At 38.6% G+C, this 17,478-nt stretch overlaps 1 protein-coding gene across 1 annotated transcript in view; it reads right to left on the bottom strand.

Moving 5' to 3' along the window:
* The window catches only part of UNC13C (unc-13 homolog C), a 520,481-nt gene that overhangs the window by 64,683 nt on the left and 438,320 nt on the right, over positions 1-17,478 (bottom strand). The window contains exons 26-28 of the mRNA XM_075857981.1: positions 11,419-11,507; positions 9,744-9,893; positions 3,353-3,476 (exon numbers count right to left, since the gene is read on the bottom strand). Coding sequence (XP_075714096.1) covers positions 3,353-3,476; positions 9,744-9,893; positions 11,419-11,507 — 363 coding nt within the window. The remainder of the gene's footprint in view (positions 1-3,352; positions 3,477-9,743; positions 9,894-11,418; positions 11,508-17,478) is intronic.

The following is a 17,478-nucleotide window of genomic DNA, read 5'->3' on the forward strand; positions in this document are numbered from 1 at the left end:
CCGCACAGTCCTCTATCTTCCTGCCTGCACCGATCTATTTAATCAGTGCAAAGCAGGAAGGGAAAGCCAAACAGCTTCCTGTCAGAGAGGTGTAAAGTCTGGGAAATAAATATACAAGTTACAGAGTAATGTTTTTTTTTTACATGCAATTGTATTTTGGGTACTCTTTGGCATTGTACATATGTGACTGTATAATTTGTGTACTGTACCTTTAAGCAGTGCTGTTTTCTGCTATCTTGTTTCCCCCCATTAGGTGGCGTTCCAGCCGGTGTGTAGATGCTGGGCTGATGTTATATTGCACTGTATATAAGGCATTTCTATGTTGCACTGTTAACTTATTTTTAGGCATAATAAGAGATGCCTGTCTTGCTGTTTTTTCAAATATGGGCACCGGATGTTTGGTCCAGATGCCATTTTGGTTGCATTTGTCACTCTTAGGTAAGCTCTCGACGTACAAGCTCCCGCTAAAAATGTACACTATGCTCAATTGTCAGACAGAGGGAAAAAGAGTGTCCTATTGCTTCCGTCTGGCCAGTATACGTTCGTTTGGCACAAAAAAAAAAGTATGGAGCTGTATGTTATCCATCACAGACCTCCATTAAATGTATGCATCTGAAGGCTCCAGTGACATCACACCCTCTCACTGCTCACCAGAGCAGGAGCCAAGATGTGAAGATAAAAAAGGCGAGGGATCCACAGGCACTTAAGAGTAGTAGGGCGGAGAAGAGGACTTTGGTGAATGTGTTCGGAGAAAGCTGCTGAGGAGAAGATTTTGAGAAGGAGAGCTGCTAAATAAAAAGCAGTTGGAGTATTGTGAGGAGGACGACGATGCTGATAGTTGGGCCTGTGTGGAAGAAGTCTTTAAAGCGAGAAGTGGGGCCTTGGTTTACCAATTGTCTGGTGTCTGTTCGTGCGAGCAGTGGTTGGTGCAAATGACAGACCATACAATGAACCAGAAGTAATGAGCAGCCACTTTGTGGTCTACTAGGCCCGACCATCCAGTAAGTGGTAGCACCAATTTTGTGTCCTACTAGGACTCATTGCTAGCGCAATCCCCAGCATCAGGAATTGGTGTCCTTGGCCACGTCTGCGACAAGAACACAGCAACCCAGCCATCCTAACCTGCCTGAGCCATGTCTAAATACTGTGCCTCCTACATTGGCAAAAACTGTGTCTACTGTGGCTGTATGCGCCATTGACGCCGGACTCTTAAAAGACGTTTTGCAACTACCTCCTCTATTTATGCCATCATATTCAGCAACATACCTGCTCAGAGCCTTTACCACTTAGGCCCTCCTTACAGACAGGGAACAGGAAAAATCGCTTCAGCCTTGGAAGGTGAAAAAAAACCACTGGACAATAGATATTAACCACTTCACTGCCCTAGGCCACCATGGGTGTTTGCATTAACCACTTTCTTACGCTATTAATCCATTTACTACTCTAGACCACCAGGTTTGTTACATTAAAAATATAACTATATGGCAGTTTAATTCAGTCACATTATGACCAACAGGGAGGACATCTAAAAAGCAGATTTCACACCATGTTCAAAAGCTCCGCTCTTCCATACATTTATTTTAATCAAAAGTATGAAAGGATGCCGGCACAATGGAGAAGGGAAACATGCCTAACATTTCCCTAGGGAATCTTCCCACTTCTTCCTTTTGCTGGGGTGTGTTCTTACTGTAAATTTGATGGGAAAAAAAATGTATGCGAGAGCAGATGTCTTAAATGTAAAACTAGTTTTTTGGGTATTCCTATTGTAAGCAAAATTCTCTAGAAACAGCCCAGACCTAGTCAATGTGTCATAGGCGGCCTGCAAATGATTAGCTGTGCCCTGCATGCTAAGGAAATTTCCCCAGTCTTTACTATTATACAGAACGGCCGGCGTCCTCAACTCAGCTAACTCTGATTTCTTCTGCAAATAAATTGTTTTCACTATAGTAAATTTCTTTAGAAATGGTAATTCTCTTTATGAAAAGTTCAAGTGGCTGATGCAACATAAAATATATGTCAAAGTGTTATCAGTAGTAGAAGGGAATGTAAAAACTTTGTTAAAGCAATCTATGTTAACCTATATTGGACTCTGGGGACTACAGAAGTGTTTCTTGTTTTGTTTTTTTAAAGATCAGGCTAATATTTGATGAAATCTAATAAAGGCTTACTGGACTAACTTACTGAACCTTACTATAACATGAGTATTCATTAGAAGTTTTTCTACAACACATTAGGCCTCTTTCACACACATGGTGTTTTTACATAGGTTTTTGATGGTTATTTTCTAATTTGATTTTCTAAAAACATGATCCCATGTTTGCAGTGAGGAGGATTTTCTTGGAGCGGTAGTTGAGCATGTGAACTGCCGCTCTATTCACTTCTATAAAGACAACGGAGACTGCCGAAGTACAGCGCTCAGCTGTTTCCGTCATTCCCATAGACTTGAAATGGAGTGGCAGCACACATGTGCAACCACCACGTCCTTCAAAATCCTCTTTACTGTGATTGTGCAGTGAGGAGGAAGGGGGTTGGGACCCCCATTCTAGAGATTGGTGGGAGTCCCAGTGGTCATACATTTATCACCTACCCTGTGGATAGGTGATAAATGTTAATTGAAATATAGAAAGTGATGGCGTATAACTAGGATATGCCATAATGTTCTCATAGATGAGGGTCCGAATGCCGGAACACCCGCTATCACTTTCTGTGATGGTAAAACCCCTTTAAAGCAGATCTTTCAAGATTCAGATGTTACTCTATCTGAGAACAGCATATCATAGAGGAGGAGATGCTCAGCTCAGGGATATATGTTTTCTATAATTTATTTAAACTATTTAATGTAAAAAGCTAGCTACTTCCTACATTGCTGATGTCAAAAGTAATCTACAATATACAGCATTATGTACAATGAAGGCTCTGTCTGTTAGATCATTGATGGACAAATAAATAGCCTGGCCACTGATACCAGATCTGTGATTGACTACCAGGGAGACCTGAGATTAGAGTTAGGAAGAGCCCTTGCGAGGTCATGGTAGCAGAGAATTTAGCTGCATGAATGCAAACATGGCTGAAAATGTTATCTGTCAGTCTGCTGTTTCCTGCTCCAAAAATTGAAAAAAGGTCAAAGTTTAAACATTTCTCTTGGCTGGAGGTATGCGTTGAAGTGAAATCGGCAATATTTCTATAAACTGTACAGAAATATGGTCTTTTATGATCTAGAACTACTTAGATAAGTAGGGCTCAGATACTTGCAATTTCCATTATTATGTCATTGTTCAAATTATACCAAATTTAGTTACAATTAAACAGCTTTTATAAAAAATGAAACCAAAAAACAAAAGTTATTACTTACTGTTTGGTCTGTTAGAGGGGGCAGCACAATCTGTTTTTCAAGTTTATTAAGAACCAATTTCCATAATTCTTTTAAAACTCGTTTTAGTACAGTCTTCTCACATATTTTTGCAGAGACTGATAATCTAGAACAAAGAATAACAATTTTAATAGAATTGCAATAAAACAATGATAAATTTGAACAGCTCAAACCCACATTTTGTGCTGGGTAATATTAATATGTATAAATTTGGCAAAGCTCTTTTTGAATTATTTTTTTTTTGTTGCTTGCATTTAATTTTTTTTTTATTGCCTCTTTTATTTTCAAGACCTGCTTTCTTTCTCTGACTTATGGGGCTGCAGGCTCCGAAATCAGTAGGTTTTACGCAAATGTTTGTCTGAAGGCAAGTGTTTTCTATCCCTTTCTCACATCGATATGGCTGTGCAAGCTCTGATTGTTACGAAAAAATGCAGCTCAGAAGACTCTTTCATACAATATTCGTGTGTGAATAACACTAAACTACTCTGACCAAAGATATCTCTACAATGTTCAAGAATAGGTTAGCAAGAACAGGGGGCAGGGAGAGTGGAGTAACACAAGACTGCAGAATCTGACAACACATATGGTTTATTTGTAGTCTGTAACCATAGAGCAGCAATTGCATCAATCTTGCTGCACTTAAGGGTATGTTCACATGCTTACTAAAAAAACATCTGAAAATACGGAGCTGTTTTTAACGGAAAACAGCTCCTGATTTTCAGCCGTTTTTTAAGCAACTTGCATTTTTCGTGGCTTTTTTACAGCTGTTTTTGGAGCTGTTTTTCTATAGCGTGAATGAAAAACGGCTCCAAAAACGGCTAAAGAAGTGACATGCACTTCTTTTTACGGGGTGTCTTCTTACGCGTCATTTTTCTCATTGAAATCAATGGGCAGATGTTTGGAGGCGTTCTGCTTCCGATTTCTAGGCCGTTTTTCAGCCGTTTACGGCCTGAAAAAAGGCAGAAAATAAGCCGTGTGAACATACCCTAAGTCTCCATGGGTGCTGTATAAACCAAAATGTACTGTAGGTAACTTTTATTCAAGTCTATATGCAAAGTTGCTTCATTTTTATTTAAAATTTACTGGGGTATAAAAAAAAAAAATGGAGCAAAAGGATCATATAGTCTTCAACTGGAGTGACTACCTGGCAGGAAAAAAACATGCTCTAATGAGAAAACACAGCAGGAGAGGTCAATTACGCAACAAAACTGCTCCAAAATTTGCATATTTGACAGTTAATCTAGTTGTGGCAGATTTCACAGAGGACTTAAACTGGAGTTAAAAACAGGAGATAAAGTCCCAGTAAGTACTCTTCTTTTCTTTGACTTTTTCAATTGTTCACTGTTTTTTTTGTAACTGGGATAACGGATAGAAAGATTGAAGGTATTCTTTAGTGCACAGTTTGCCACATGTATACAAGACTGGAGCCGGAGTTCCAGGGTGAATACCTCTGTGGCAGATGTAAGCATGTTGTTCACGTGGAAGCTCACATTAGAGATCTGGAGGAACAAAATGCAACACTGAGAGCGATAGACAATCTTGAGCGGAGCATGCTGCTCACTGAGCAAGCAGTTAGTTGGGTAGAACTGGAGAGTGAAGACATGGGTCAGCAGGATCAGGCAAGTAGCTGGGTTAATGTAGTTAGGGGCAGTAGAAAGGGGTCCATGAAAAGGAAGGCCAATCCTGTTTCTGATACTATAGGAAAATTGCTAAATTGGGTGATGATGCGAATGTGTCGGTCTCAGAAATGACAGCCTTAGTGGATACTGTTCTCCCTAACAGCCGGGAGAAAAGCCCAGCTAGTAGTCGGCTGGATGGTAATGCAGGTAAGGCAAGACAATTGATAGTTGTAGGGGATTTTATAATCAGGAAGACGGATAGAATAATTTGTCACCTCAACTGAATGATTTGATGTCTCCCTGGTGCCAGGGTTCGGCATGTAGTGGAACGGGAGGATAAATTACTGGGACAGGCTGGTGATGATCCAGCTGTTGTTGTCCATGTGGGTACCAACGATACAATACATGGTAGGTGGAGGAGCCTTAAGAATAATTTTAAAGAACTAGGCTATAAGCTGAAGGGGAATTCTCAGGAATACTGCCTATGCCATGCACATCACAGGAAAGACAGCGGGAGCTCAGGGACTAGGGCTGAGGAGGGAGCTCAATGTAGAAAATAAATGGGTAGATAGGTTAGAGAGGGGTTAGACTATATTGGTGGGGGGAGAAACAGACTGTGGGGTGAGGACTAGACAACAGGATAAGGAGATCCTTTCGTTACAGAACAGCAGTGAAAATAAAAATGCCCAAATAATGTCAAATAATCACATTTCTGATACTGAAAGTGAAAAATTGAAAGGCAAGTTAAAGTGTATGTTCACAAATGCAAGGAGTCTAGCAAGCAAAATGGGGGACCTGGAGGCCTTGGTACTGGAGGAAAAATAGATATAGTTGGTGTTGCTGAAACTAGGCTGGACTCTTTACACGACTGGGTTTTACACTGTTTCGGAAAGACAGGACGAATAGGAAAGGGGGGGTTGTATGTCTGTATGTGAGAAGTGATATGAAGGTGAGTGTGAAAGAGACATTAGAGGGTGAAGACTGTGAGGAGATTGAAACCCTGTGGGTGGAATTACAAAGGGAGGTAAACACTGAAAATATAACTTTTGGTGTAATCTATAGACCCCTCAACATAACTGCAGAGATAGGTCAAATATATAAACAAATGGAGTGGGCTTCACAAGCTGGTACTGTACTAATAATGGGAGATTTTAATTACTGGGATATTAATTGGGGTCATGGTTCGGCTTCAACTGCGAAGGGGAGAAATTTCCTCAACCTGTTGCAGGAAAATTTTATGGGCCAGTTTGTGGAAGACCCGACTAGAGGTGAAGCTCTGTTGGATCTGATCATTTCTAATAATGCAGAGCTTGTTGGGAACGTCAATGTTCGTGAAAACCTCGGTAACAGTGATCACAATATAGTTGCATTTTACCTATACTGTAAAAAACAAATGCAGGCTGGGAGGGCAAAAACACTTAATTTTAAGAAGGCCAATTTCCCCAGGATGAGGGCTGCAATTCAGAATATAGACTGGGAAGAACTAATGTCAAATAATGGTACAAATGATAAATGGGAGATTTTAAAATCTACTTTGGGTAATTAAAGTGCAAAATTTATTCCTATAGGTAACAAGTATAAATGACTAAAATTAAACCCCACGTGGCTTACACCTTCTGTAAAAAGGGCAATACATGACAAAAAAAGGGCATTTGAAAAATACAAATCTGAGGGTACAGCTGTAGCCTTTATAAATTATAAAGAGATTAATAAAATCTGTAAAAAGGTAATAAAATCAGCAAAAATACAAAATGAAAGGCAGGTTGCCAGGGATAGTAAAACAAATCCCACAAAATTCTTCAAGTATATAAATGCAAAAAAGCCAAGGTCTGAACATGTAGGACCCCTAAATAGTGGTAAAGGGGAGTTGGTGACAGGGGATCAAGAGAAGGTGGAGTTACTAAATGGGTTCTTTAGCTCTGTACGTACAACAGAAGAAAGAGCAGCTGATGTAGTCCGTGCCAGTGCTGTTAATATATCAGTTGATATAATGAATTGGATGAATGTAGATATGGTTGAAGCTAAATTAAATAAAATAAATGTACACAAGGCCCAAGGACCAGATGGGTTCCACTCTAGAGTTCTTAAAGAGCTTAGTTCAGTTGTTTCTTTTCCCCTCTTCATAATATTTAGAGATTCTCTAGTGACTGGTATAGTGCCAAGGGACTGGCGCAGGGCAAATGTTGTGCCTATTTTCAAAAAGGGCTCTAGGTCTTCCCCGGGTAATTATAGACCAGTAAGCGTAACATCCATCCTGGGGAAAATGTTTGAGGGGCTATTGAGGGACTATATACAGGATTATGTGAGAAAAAATAGTATTATAAGTGACAACCAGCACGGTTTTACAAAAGACAGAAGTTCTCAAACCAACCTGATTTCTTTTTATGAAGAGGTGAACAGAAGCTTAGACAGAGGGGCCGCTGTGGATATAGTGTTTTTGAACTTTGCAAAGGCATTTGACACTGTCCCTCAGAGACGTCTAATGGGTAAATTAAGGACTATAGGTTTAGAAAGTATACTTTGTAATTGGATTGAGAATTGGCTCAAGGACCGTATCCAGAGAGTTGTGGTCAATGATTCCTACTCTGAATGGTCCCCGGTAATAAGTGGTGTACCCCAGGGTTCAGTGCTGGGACCTCTATTATTGAACTTATTTATTAATGATATAGAGGATGGGATTAATAGCACTATTTCTATTTTTGCAGATGACACCGAGCTATGTAATATAGTTCAGTCTATGGAAGATGTTCGTGAATTGCAAGCGGATTTAAACAAACTAAGTGTTTGGGCGTCCACTTGGCAAATTAAGTTTAATGTAGATAAATGTAAAGTTATGCATCTGGGTACCAACAACCTGCAGTCATCCTATGTCCTAGGGGGAGCTACACTGTGGGAGTCACTTGTTGAGAAGGATCTGGGTGTACTTGTAAATCATAAACTAAATCACAGCATGCAATGTCAATCAGCTGCTTCAAAGGCCAGCAAGATATTGTCGTGTATTAAAAGAGGCATGGACTCGCAGGACAGGGATATAATATTACCACTTTACAAAGCATTAGTGAGGCCTCATCTAGAATATGCAGTTCAGTTCTGGACTCCAGTTCATAGAAACGATGCCCTGGAGTGGGAAAAAATACAAAGAGCGACAAAGCTAATAAGGGGCATGGAGAATCTAAGTTATGAGGAAAGATTAAAAGAACTAAACCTATTTAGCCTTGAAAAAAGACGACTAAGGGGGGACATAATTAACTTATATAAATATATTAATGGCACATACAAAAAATATGGTGAAATCCTGTTCAGTGTAAAACCCCCTCAAAAAACAAGGGGGCACTCCCTCCGTCTGGAGAAAAGAAAGGTTCAACCTGCAGAGGCGACAAGCCTTCTTTACTGTGAGAACTGTGAATTTATAGAATAGTCACCGCAGGAGCTGGTCACAGCAGGGACAGGAGATGGCTTTAAAAAAGGCTTAGATCATTTCCTGAAACAAAAAAATATTAGCTCCTATGTGTAGAAATTTTTCCCTTCCCCTTTTCCATCCCTTGGTTGAACTTGATGGACATGTGTCTTTTTTCAACTATACTAACTATGTAACTAGCCGCAGATTTCAGCTTTTGAATCGTAAAGGCTTAAATCCGCAGTGAAAATCCGCTTTCTTTCTGCAATAGACTGTGCATGCTGCGGAATTTAAATTCTGCACTGCAAGCTAGTTTCCGCACTGTGATTTTTCGCAATGTCTGCACTAAGTTACCTAAAAAGCTTTAGAAACCAAAGGAAAAAAAAGTCTACTGCGGATTTCCACTGTGGCCTGACTGCCACATCTGAACGTGCCCTTACACTGCATAATCCACATCCTTTAACACTGCAGATTACAGTCATTTCAGGTGGAGTGTGTGGCTTTTATGACATGTGACCCCATGTTTAGGGAAGGAGATCATGGTATGGAAAAATAAAACATTTGCGCTCTTATACAGTGAAAGAAGACCTCTGAATAAAGGAACATGAACTAAATTTTCATAAAACAGAACAAAAAAGTGATTATCCAATATTTGAATTATTTTCTAATATGCAATTCTAGATCAACAAAGATTTTACATGGAACTCTCCCAGATACCATTTGTGTTACATTTACAGTAAATCTGCACTACAGACGACTAATGGACAGAAGATTAGTTAAGGATTGTGTGAACATGCTGCTCTCAATTGTTTAGTCATTTAATATTTTCCCGTACATATATAATGGTGTGTGATGGCTAAGTGAGCAATAGTATATAAGCAATATAGCGAGCATGTGACTAACTTAATAAACTAGTGAGTGACTACAGTAATGAGTAGTGTGTATGAATGAGCAAATTAGTCAATTATTTAGCGAATTTGCTCGATTGCGGGAGTAATGTTAGGAATTCTACAAGGGATCAACAGGTATTATAGATAGTACAATCCAGAAGGAAAAGGTTCAGCACTCCTTGTGGAATATGAAAAAATCTTCTTTATTGGTTAAAATAGATAGCCAGCGGAAGACTGAACAGCAAACAGTGGACATAAAACATACGTTCCCTCTGACGCGTTTCTAGCTCTCAAGAGCCATTACTCATAGATAGGGGAAGAAATGACAATGTCTGGCTAAAATAGCACCCTAGGAGGGTGAGCTGACATTTCCATATATCTCCTATTATAGATAGTACACCAAAAAAAGTAAGGTCAGACTGAAATTGCATTTCATTGGACACCTCCAAAAGACATTCAGTACTAACGTTTTATCCAAAAAATCCATCAGTGGCCGCAGTACGATTTCAGCATCCATGGCTGCATTGTTCCTGTTTGTGGACGCGTTTCCATTCCCTCTCATCTGATTTAATTCCACACTCATTTGTCTCACACAGTCCTCAATTATGCTGTGGAAACTAGAAACAGAAGAAAGTTGTATTAAGTTTTTAGCCTTCCTTTCTTTTTCTATCTATTGATTTACTTTGTCAGCCACTATAATGAAGCTCATCTGTAGAAGAACAATTCTTGTCTTTCTTTTCCACTCTGCTCACCCTACCTATTTGTTTTAAGAATCATCTCACTATGTAGATGTACTGTTTACCTGCTTACTTCCCTTACTCTTCTACTTATTGTGTTTTTTTATTCTCTACCCTCTTTATGTTCTCTGGATACAAGATACTTAAGAAAATTGTGCATTAAAGCAGAACATTCAGTATAAAATAATAATAATAAAAAAAATATTTTTTTCTATAAACAAAAATATAAACCTACTAAATTCTTTCCAGAATGTTGTTATGTGCCCCCCCCCCCCCATCTCGCTCCATGCTGAAGAATTATGTCGATGAGATTTGGTCTAACAGAGCAGAGAGGTTTACTCACCTTATTTTTTTTTTAAAGTGTAAGAAATGGTACAATACATTTTTAATTTCATCATATTTTTTACTGCAATTGTGCTTTTTTATAACAATTCTTGAGCCGGAAAATAACTAAACATGCTTGTATAAATAAACTATATGCAATTGTATTCGACTAAAAAATTAGGGAGTAAATGCTTCCTGTCTATTCTTAATTAACCCCTTTATGACCACTGTATATAAATAATCTTGACATGGAAGATGCCTCATGCCACAATAGTATAAATTTATACAACATCTGTATGGCTATCTGAACTGCCTGACCTCATAAACACCCTAACGACTATAGGCCAAAAATGCTATAACCAGAGCCATGTTCTCCCACGATGGAAGCACTGGCTTTGGCATTGGTTGATTACTTTGAAACCCAGGATGTCCTAGGATTTAGTAACTGTGAGTGTATCATGTGAATTTTGGTCTAATCATAAAGGTCCAAAAGCACATCTGTCATGAATATCTTATGAGCAAACAAATAATTGCTTTCGTAATGAAAATCTGAAAGCTTGATCCAAACTTTTGGGTCCAGTCATAAAATATGGGTATGGGTTGGATTACAAAAGAAAAAATGGCTATACCTAAATGTTTCTTAAAACTGCCATTATACATAAAGAAATTAAAAACAAATAATGAATAAAGCACTGGTATGAAGGCTTCCATCAAGTCCTCTATTTCTAATGGTCTAATATTTAACAGAATAAAAATGCAAAGCATAAAGATCAGATGCCACTAACTACATCGTAAATAAAAAAAGAAACATAATTTTTTTAAATCCAAGTAGAATAGCATAGCAGACCAAAAACAAAGGACAGACCAAAAACAACGTAAACCAGATGAAATGAAAGAGGACTACTGCCAACCAATGGCATTTGCCATCAGAAAAATGAAATTAAAATCCAAAAAAAAGTTAAAAGAAAAAGTTTGCTATGTTTTCCTGATAAACAATTCAGCAAAGTAATGTAGAGTAATGCTAAAAACACTGGTATGAACAGAGCCTAAATATCATAAGCCAAGCAATGATCATAATTACCTGGCTCCAAATGTGCAGCTAAGATCATCCAGCACTGAACTGAGCTTCAGCTGGAGTTCCTTAAGCATTGCGCTGGCATCCGGATCCAGCTACAGAGAGAAACATGTGTTTAGTGCAACAATTTAACAAGAACTCAGATCCTGCCTACGGTTTAGTCTTATTTTTCACCATCCAAAAAACTTTTATTCTCGCTTTGGAAGACACTTTTTGGCATCTGTCATCTGCTTGATATTTAATGTGAGAACTTCATGTTTATCCAGGGATTGGTGTGAATGTCATAAATGATGAAAATATGTACTGAAAACTACAGATAAGAAGGTAGGCCCTTTCTTTCCAAGCATCATGGGAGATGTTATTCGGTCCCTGCGTATGATATATGTTTCTGATTTACAGCAGGCCATATTTCCTAGTTGGGTAATATAGGCACTATCTATCCCCTTGTCTTGATGCAGAATTCCATTGGCAAAAATAATTTAACTGGATATACGGAAATTAAACCTATACTTCAGAAAATCAAATAGAATAAAGACTTTATAGATAAGGCTAGGTAAGAGTCTAATTTATAGATGACTTCCTAAATATTTGATACTTTTCCATTTCCCTCGGAGGTAATAGAATGGAATGCCTTCAAATTTGTAATCTGCCATTTTTTATTTTCTTTTTCTAAGGCTTTAGGTAAATGGTGACATCCTGTAGTGACAAATAAGCAAAGAAATCTAGTTAAAAAAGATACCCATTTCTGTACTGTGATTCCATGTTAATTGTCATTGAGCTAAAATGTAGAAATTAATTAACAAGGGACTGCATTAAAATAACACGCGGCACTGGTTACTGAATGTTAATAAAGCTGTTCTATTGATTTTAGGTGCAAGGTTAATGTGATCGAACCCTTTCTTAACTAGGTAATAACAAGCACAGGGCTTGTATGGTCACTGGTGTATTGGGTGCAACAATATTGTCCAGGATTAGTTATGATTTACATATAGAAATGTAATATAAACAGCCATTGTGAATATAATATTTGCCATTATTTGGACAGAAGGTGGTATATTGGATCACCAGCAATACATCGCTAGATTTGTATAATCAACTCATGCCACTAACCTGTAACATTAAGCCTCCAGAACAAAGAGGGTTAAAATAACAGAGTTTATGGTGTTTCCAAATGGGTTTAAAAGGGTGGTCTGGATAAGAAAACAGATTTTCAACCACCCCATTATGGAATTCTGATAGTCTCAGCTACAAAATACATCTCCCACTCTGGAGGATCACATTAAAAAAAAACATTGATTTCAATGAGTACTGTGTAATACTTCATTTCCCCTACAGTGGTACTGCAGGAAAATTGTACGAATGCTAAGGGGTACCCCCACAGATTAAAGCTGAGAAAGACCAACTGATATAAAGCCAGTTTCCTTTCCCAATTCTGTATTCCCCACATTGTGCACATTTCAAAGGCAGGAACAAGATTTTTTTTTTACATTTACCAGTCCCCTTGGGTATTATTTCCAACATTCAGTATATCTGATTGTTAAGGAAGCTTTGGGGCTACTGTAGTATTAGAATTTTAGATGTTTGAGAGACATTACAACTCCAGTCCCATATGCCATATAAACCTCAGGTTATCCCTTGGAAAATTGCCAGTTGAGACCTCTTGGGGGCCTCTATTGGAAATGTTGATTTGTGTCTGTTGACCCGTGTCTCAGTAAGTATTTATTTTGCAAGTGCAATAAAAAGCAGCCTTGTTTATATGGTAGGGCTGCTTAGTACTGAAGACATCCATAAAACTAGCTACCATAACAAATAACTAGTATTATTATTATGATTTGTATTATTTTTTCAATGTTTTATAGTTTGAGCCTGATATGCGAGTGGGCATTTGGACCTATATATAAATATTCCCATTTTATTAACAATATAAATGCTGAAATGTAATGAGAATTCACAATCCTCATAGATCAAATACATAAACTTATGTTGCTTATTTAATGTTGCGGTAGAATGCAAACTTTTTACTAAGCTTTTAAAATGACTTTGTTACGAACGTCTTTTATTCTGCTGGTAAAATCTACAGTCCAATTACATCGCTAAACAGCCTTGTGAGTTGTTATCATGTTTCTGCTTCCCATTAGATCTCCAAAAATGAAAATAACCAAAATGGGGTTAGTCTTTATACTTGAAAATAAAAGTGGTTCTCATTCACTAGCAACTACAATTATCTGAAAGCATTAATATGTGTAGCTCAAGAATAAAAACATCATGACAAAGGCCTTGCAGTATATCTGGAAACAGAATAAGGCTTTGTTCAAAATCTTAGAGATGTACAGCTAAGCATACCATGCCTGCCTACTATAATTATGTATATACAGCTGTAAGAAAGTATTATTTATTGTAATTCAGACTATTTAAAAAAATATTCTTACAATATTAAACATGATACAATTTATGAATGAAAAATCTACGTTGAACCTATTGGCTACAATGTTATGAAGTTTGCATTAAAATTAAAGACTAAACTGATAGTGTAGACTTTAATATGTGATCGGAACGGCAGTTAATACTGTACATACATATGACAATAAGATTGGAAATAAGGAGTCAAAATCAACGCTTATATAAATTTGTGGAATGATGTGGAAAAGTGTTATACTGTAAATGGAATTAATGCTATATAGAATATTTTCTAGTTTACGTTACAGTACATGTGTTCAAATGAATAAGCGTTTAAAAGAAGTACGAGTATTATCCATTGAGGAAAGAGTTTTTATAATTTATGATTCATAATGAATACTGGATTTTTATTTTAAGACCATTTTTACGTCGTGTAATGAGTGTCTGGTTAAATAAAAGTGAATCTGACACGTCAGTTATGCCCCGGAAGAAGCCACAATGGCAAAACCCTGGTTCGGGGGCAAGCTACTTGGTGTGCCGCATGTTGATTGTTTTTAGATGCTTGTTATACAATTTACCTTTGTGAGTATATTTAAAAATTATTGGAATATCATTTTGCAGTACTGTTCTATATATGATTGACTTTTAAAGGTCTACCACATACTATCGTGGGGAGTGGATACATTATCTGGAAGAAATACACACACACACACACACACACACACACACACACACACACGCACACACACACATATAGAGAGAGTTAGGTCCAGAATTAGTTGAACAGTGACACAATCTTCATGATTTGGGCTCTGCGTGCCACCACATTAGATTTGTAATGAAGCAACTGAGATGCAATTGAAGTGTAGACTTTCAAGTTTAATTCGAGGGGTTGAACATAAAATATCCTGTGAAATGTTTAGGAATTGCAACCATTTTTCTACACAGCCTCCTCATTTCAGGCGACTTAAGTAATTGGATAAATTAACATTACCATAAATACAATGTTGTTTTTTTAACACTTTGTAGAGAATCCTTTGCAGGGAATTAATGCCTGAAGTCTGGAACCCATGGACATCACCAAACGCTGGGTTTCCTCCTTTGTGATGCTTTGCCAGGCCTTTACTGCAGCTGTCTTCAGTTGTTGCTTGTTTGTGGGTCTTTCTGCCTCAAGTTTTGTCTTAAGCAAGTGAAATGCAAGCTCGATCGGGTTGAGATCTGGTGATTGACTTGGCCATTGCATAATATTCCACTTTTTTACCTTAAAAAAAAAACTCCTTGGTTGCTTCCGCTATGTTTTGGGTCATTGGTCATCTGTAATGTGAAGCGACGTCCAATCAACCTTGCTGCATTTGGTTGAATCTGAGCAGAAAGTAAATCTCTGAACACTTCAGAATTCATCTGGCTGCTTCTGTCTTCAGTCACATCATCAATAAACACTAGTGACCCAGTGCGTTTGGTAGCCATGCATGCCCATGCCATCACACTGCCTCCACCATGTTTTACAGAGGATGTGGTGTGCTTTGGATCATGAGCTGTTCCAGGCCTTCCTCCCATCATTCTGGTACAGGTTGATCTTAGTTTCATCTGTCCAAAGAATGCTGTTCCAGAACTGCCTGGCTTCTTTACATGTTGTTTGGCAAAGTGTAATCTGGGCTTTCTATTTTTGAGGCTGATTAACCCCTTCGCGCTCAGGTCAGTAATAGTACGTCCTGCTAAGTAGAACGTTCGCGCTCAGGTCAGTACTATTACTGACCTGAGTAAATACGGCGCCATCTTTCCCCGGCGCGTGTCTGAGCTGTGATACCTGCTGTTTCCGACAGCAGGCTATCACAGCTTAGTGTGCAGGGACCGATCGCGGTGGTCCCCGCCGATTAACCCCTTAGAAGCCGCGTTCAATAGCGATCGCGGCTTCTTAGGGGTTAAGCTGCCATCGCCGGCCTGCTACACGATAGCGGGCCGTGATGGCTACTATGGCAACCAGAATCCTAACAATGGACTCTGGCTACGCCATCGACGGAAGCCTAGTGGGTCCCGACAAAATCAGGACCCACTATGCTTGCTGTCAGCGAACAGCTGACAGCTCTAATACACTGCACTACGCATGTAGTGCAGTGTATTAGAATAGCGATCAGAGCCTCCTGCCCTCATGTCCCCTAGTGGGACAAAGTAAAAAAAGTGTAAAAAAGTAAAAAAAAGTTGTGTAAAAATAAGAAAATAAAAGATTTAAAAGTAATAAAAGTAAAAGTCCCCCTTTTTCCCTTATCAGTTCTTTATTATTAATAAAAATATATAAATAAACAAATAAACTATACATAATTGGTATCGCCGCGTCCGTAACGTCCTGAACTACAAAACGATGTCGTTATTTATCCCGCGCGGTGAACGCCGTAAGAGAAAATAATAATAAACCGTACCACAATCACAATTGTTTGGTCACTTCACCTCCCAAAAAATGGAATAAAAAGAGATCAAAAAGTCGCATGTACCTAAAAATGGTGCTGATCGAAACTACAGTTAGTTACGCAAAAAATAAGTCCTCGCACGGCTTTCCTGATGGAAAAATAAAACAGTTATGGCTCTTAGAATAAGGTAACACAAAAAATAAATTATATTTTACAAAATGTATTTTATTGTGCAAACGCCATAAGACATAAAAAAAAACTATAAACATCTGGTATCGCCGTAATCGTATCACCCCGCAGAATAAAGTGAATATGTCATTTATAGCGCACGGTGAACGCTGTAAAAAAAATTGAATAAAAAACAATAGTAAAATTGCTGTTTTTTTAGTCACCACGCCACCTAAAAATAGAATAAAAACTGATCAAAAAGCCGCATGCACCCCAAGAAAACTACAATGGATTCCTCAAGGGGTCTAGTTTCCAAAAAGGGGTCACTTTTGGGGGGTTTCCACTGTTTTAGCACCACAAGACCTCTTCAAACCGGACATGGTGCCTAATAAATTAAATTAAATTAATTAAATGTCACCTCTACTTTGCTCTAAATTCCTGTGAAACGCCTAAAGGGTTAATAAACTTTTTAAATGCTGTTGTGAATACTTTGAGGGGTCTAGTTTCTGAAATGGGGTGTTTGATAAGGGTGTCTAATATATGGGCCCCTCAAAGCAACTTCAGAACTGAGCTGGAAACTAAAAAATAAAATAAAAATGAGGCAATACTTCGCTTCTCACATTATACTGATAATGAGCCGCGCCCACCCCGAGATGACCCCAGTTTTGACCGTTTGTATAAACGGAGACCCCTATCAGACCGTTTCAGTGCCCGGTTTTCCCAGCATTCACCCCCGAGAAGTGTATTTCTATTGATGAGTCCCTGGTACATTTTAAAGGGAGGCTTCAATTTCGCCAGTACCTGCCGGGTAAGAGGGCAAGGTATGGCGTGAAGATGTATAAGCTGCGAGAGTGCATCCGGGTATACCTACAAATTTAGGATATATGAAGGGAAGGACACCAGTTCTCAGCCCCCAGAATGCCCCCCCTTACTGGGAGTTAATACAAAAATTGTGTGGGATTTGGTGCACCCACTGCTGGACCAGGGTTACCACCTGTACCTGGATAATTTTTATACCAGCGTCCCACTCTTCAACTGCCTCGCTTCCAGAAGTCCTGCGGCATGCGGCACTGCTAGAAGAAACCTGAGAGGCCTC

The sequence above is a fragment of the Rhinoderma darwinii genome, chromosome 3, assembly GCF_050947455.1.
Source record: "Rhinoderma darwinii isolate aRhiDar2 chromosome 3, aRhiDar2.hap1, whole genome shotgun sequence".
Classification (NCBI taxonomy): domain Eukaryota; kingdom Metazoa; phylum Chordata; class Amphibia; order Anura; family Rhinodermatidae; genus Rhinoderma; species Rhinoderma darwinii.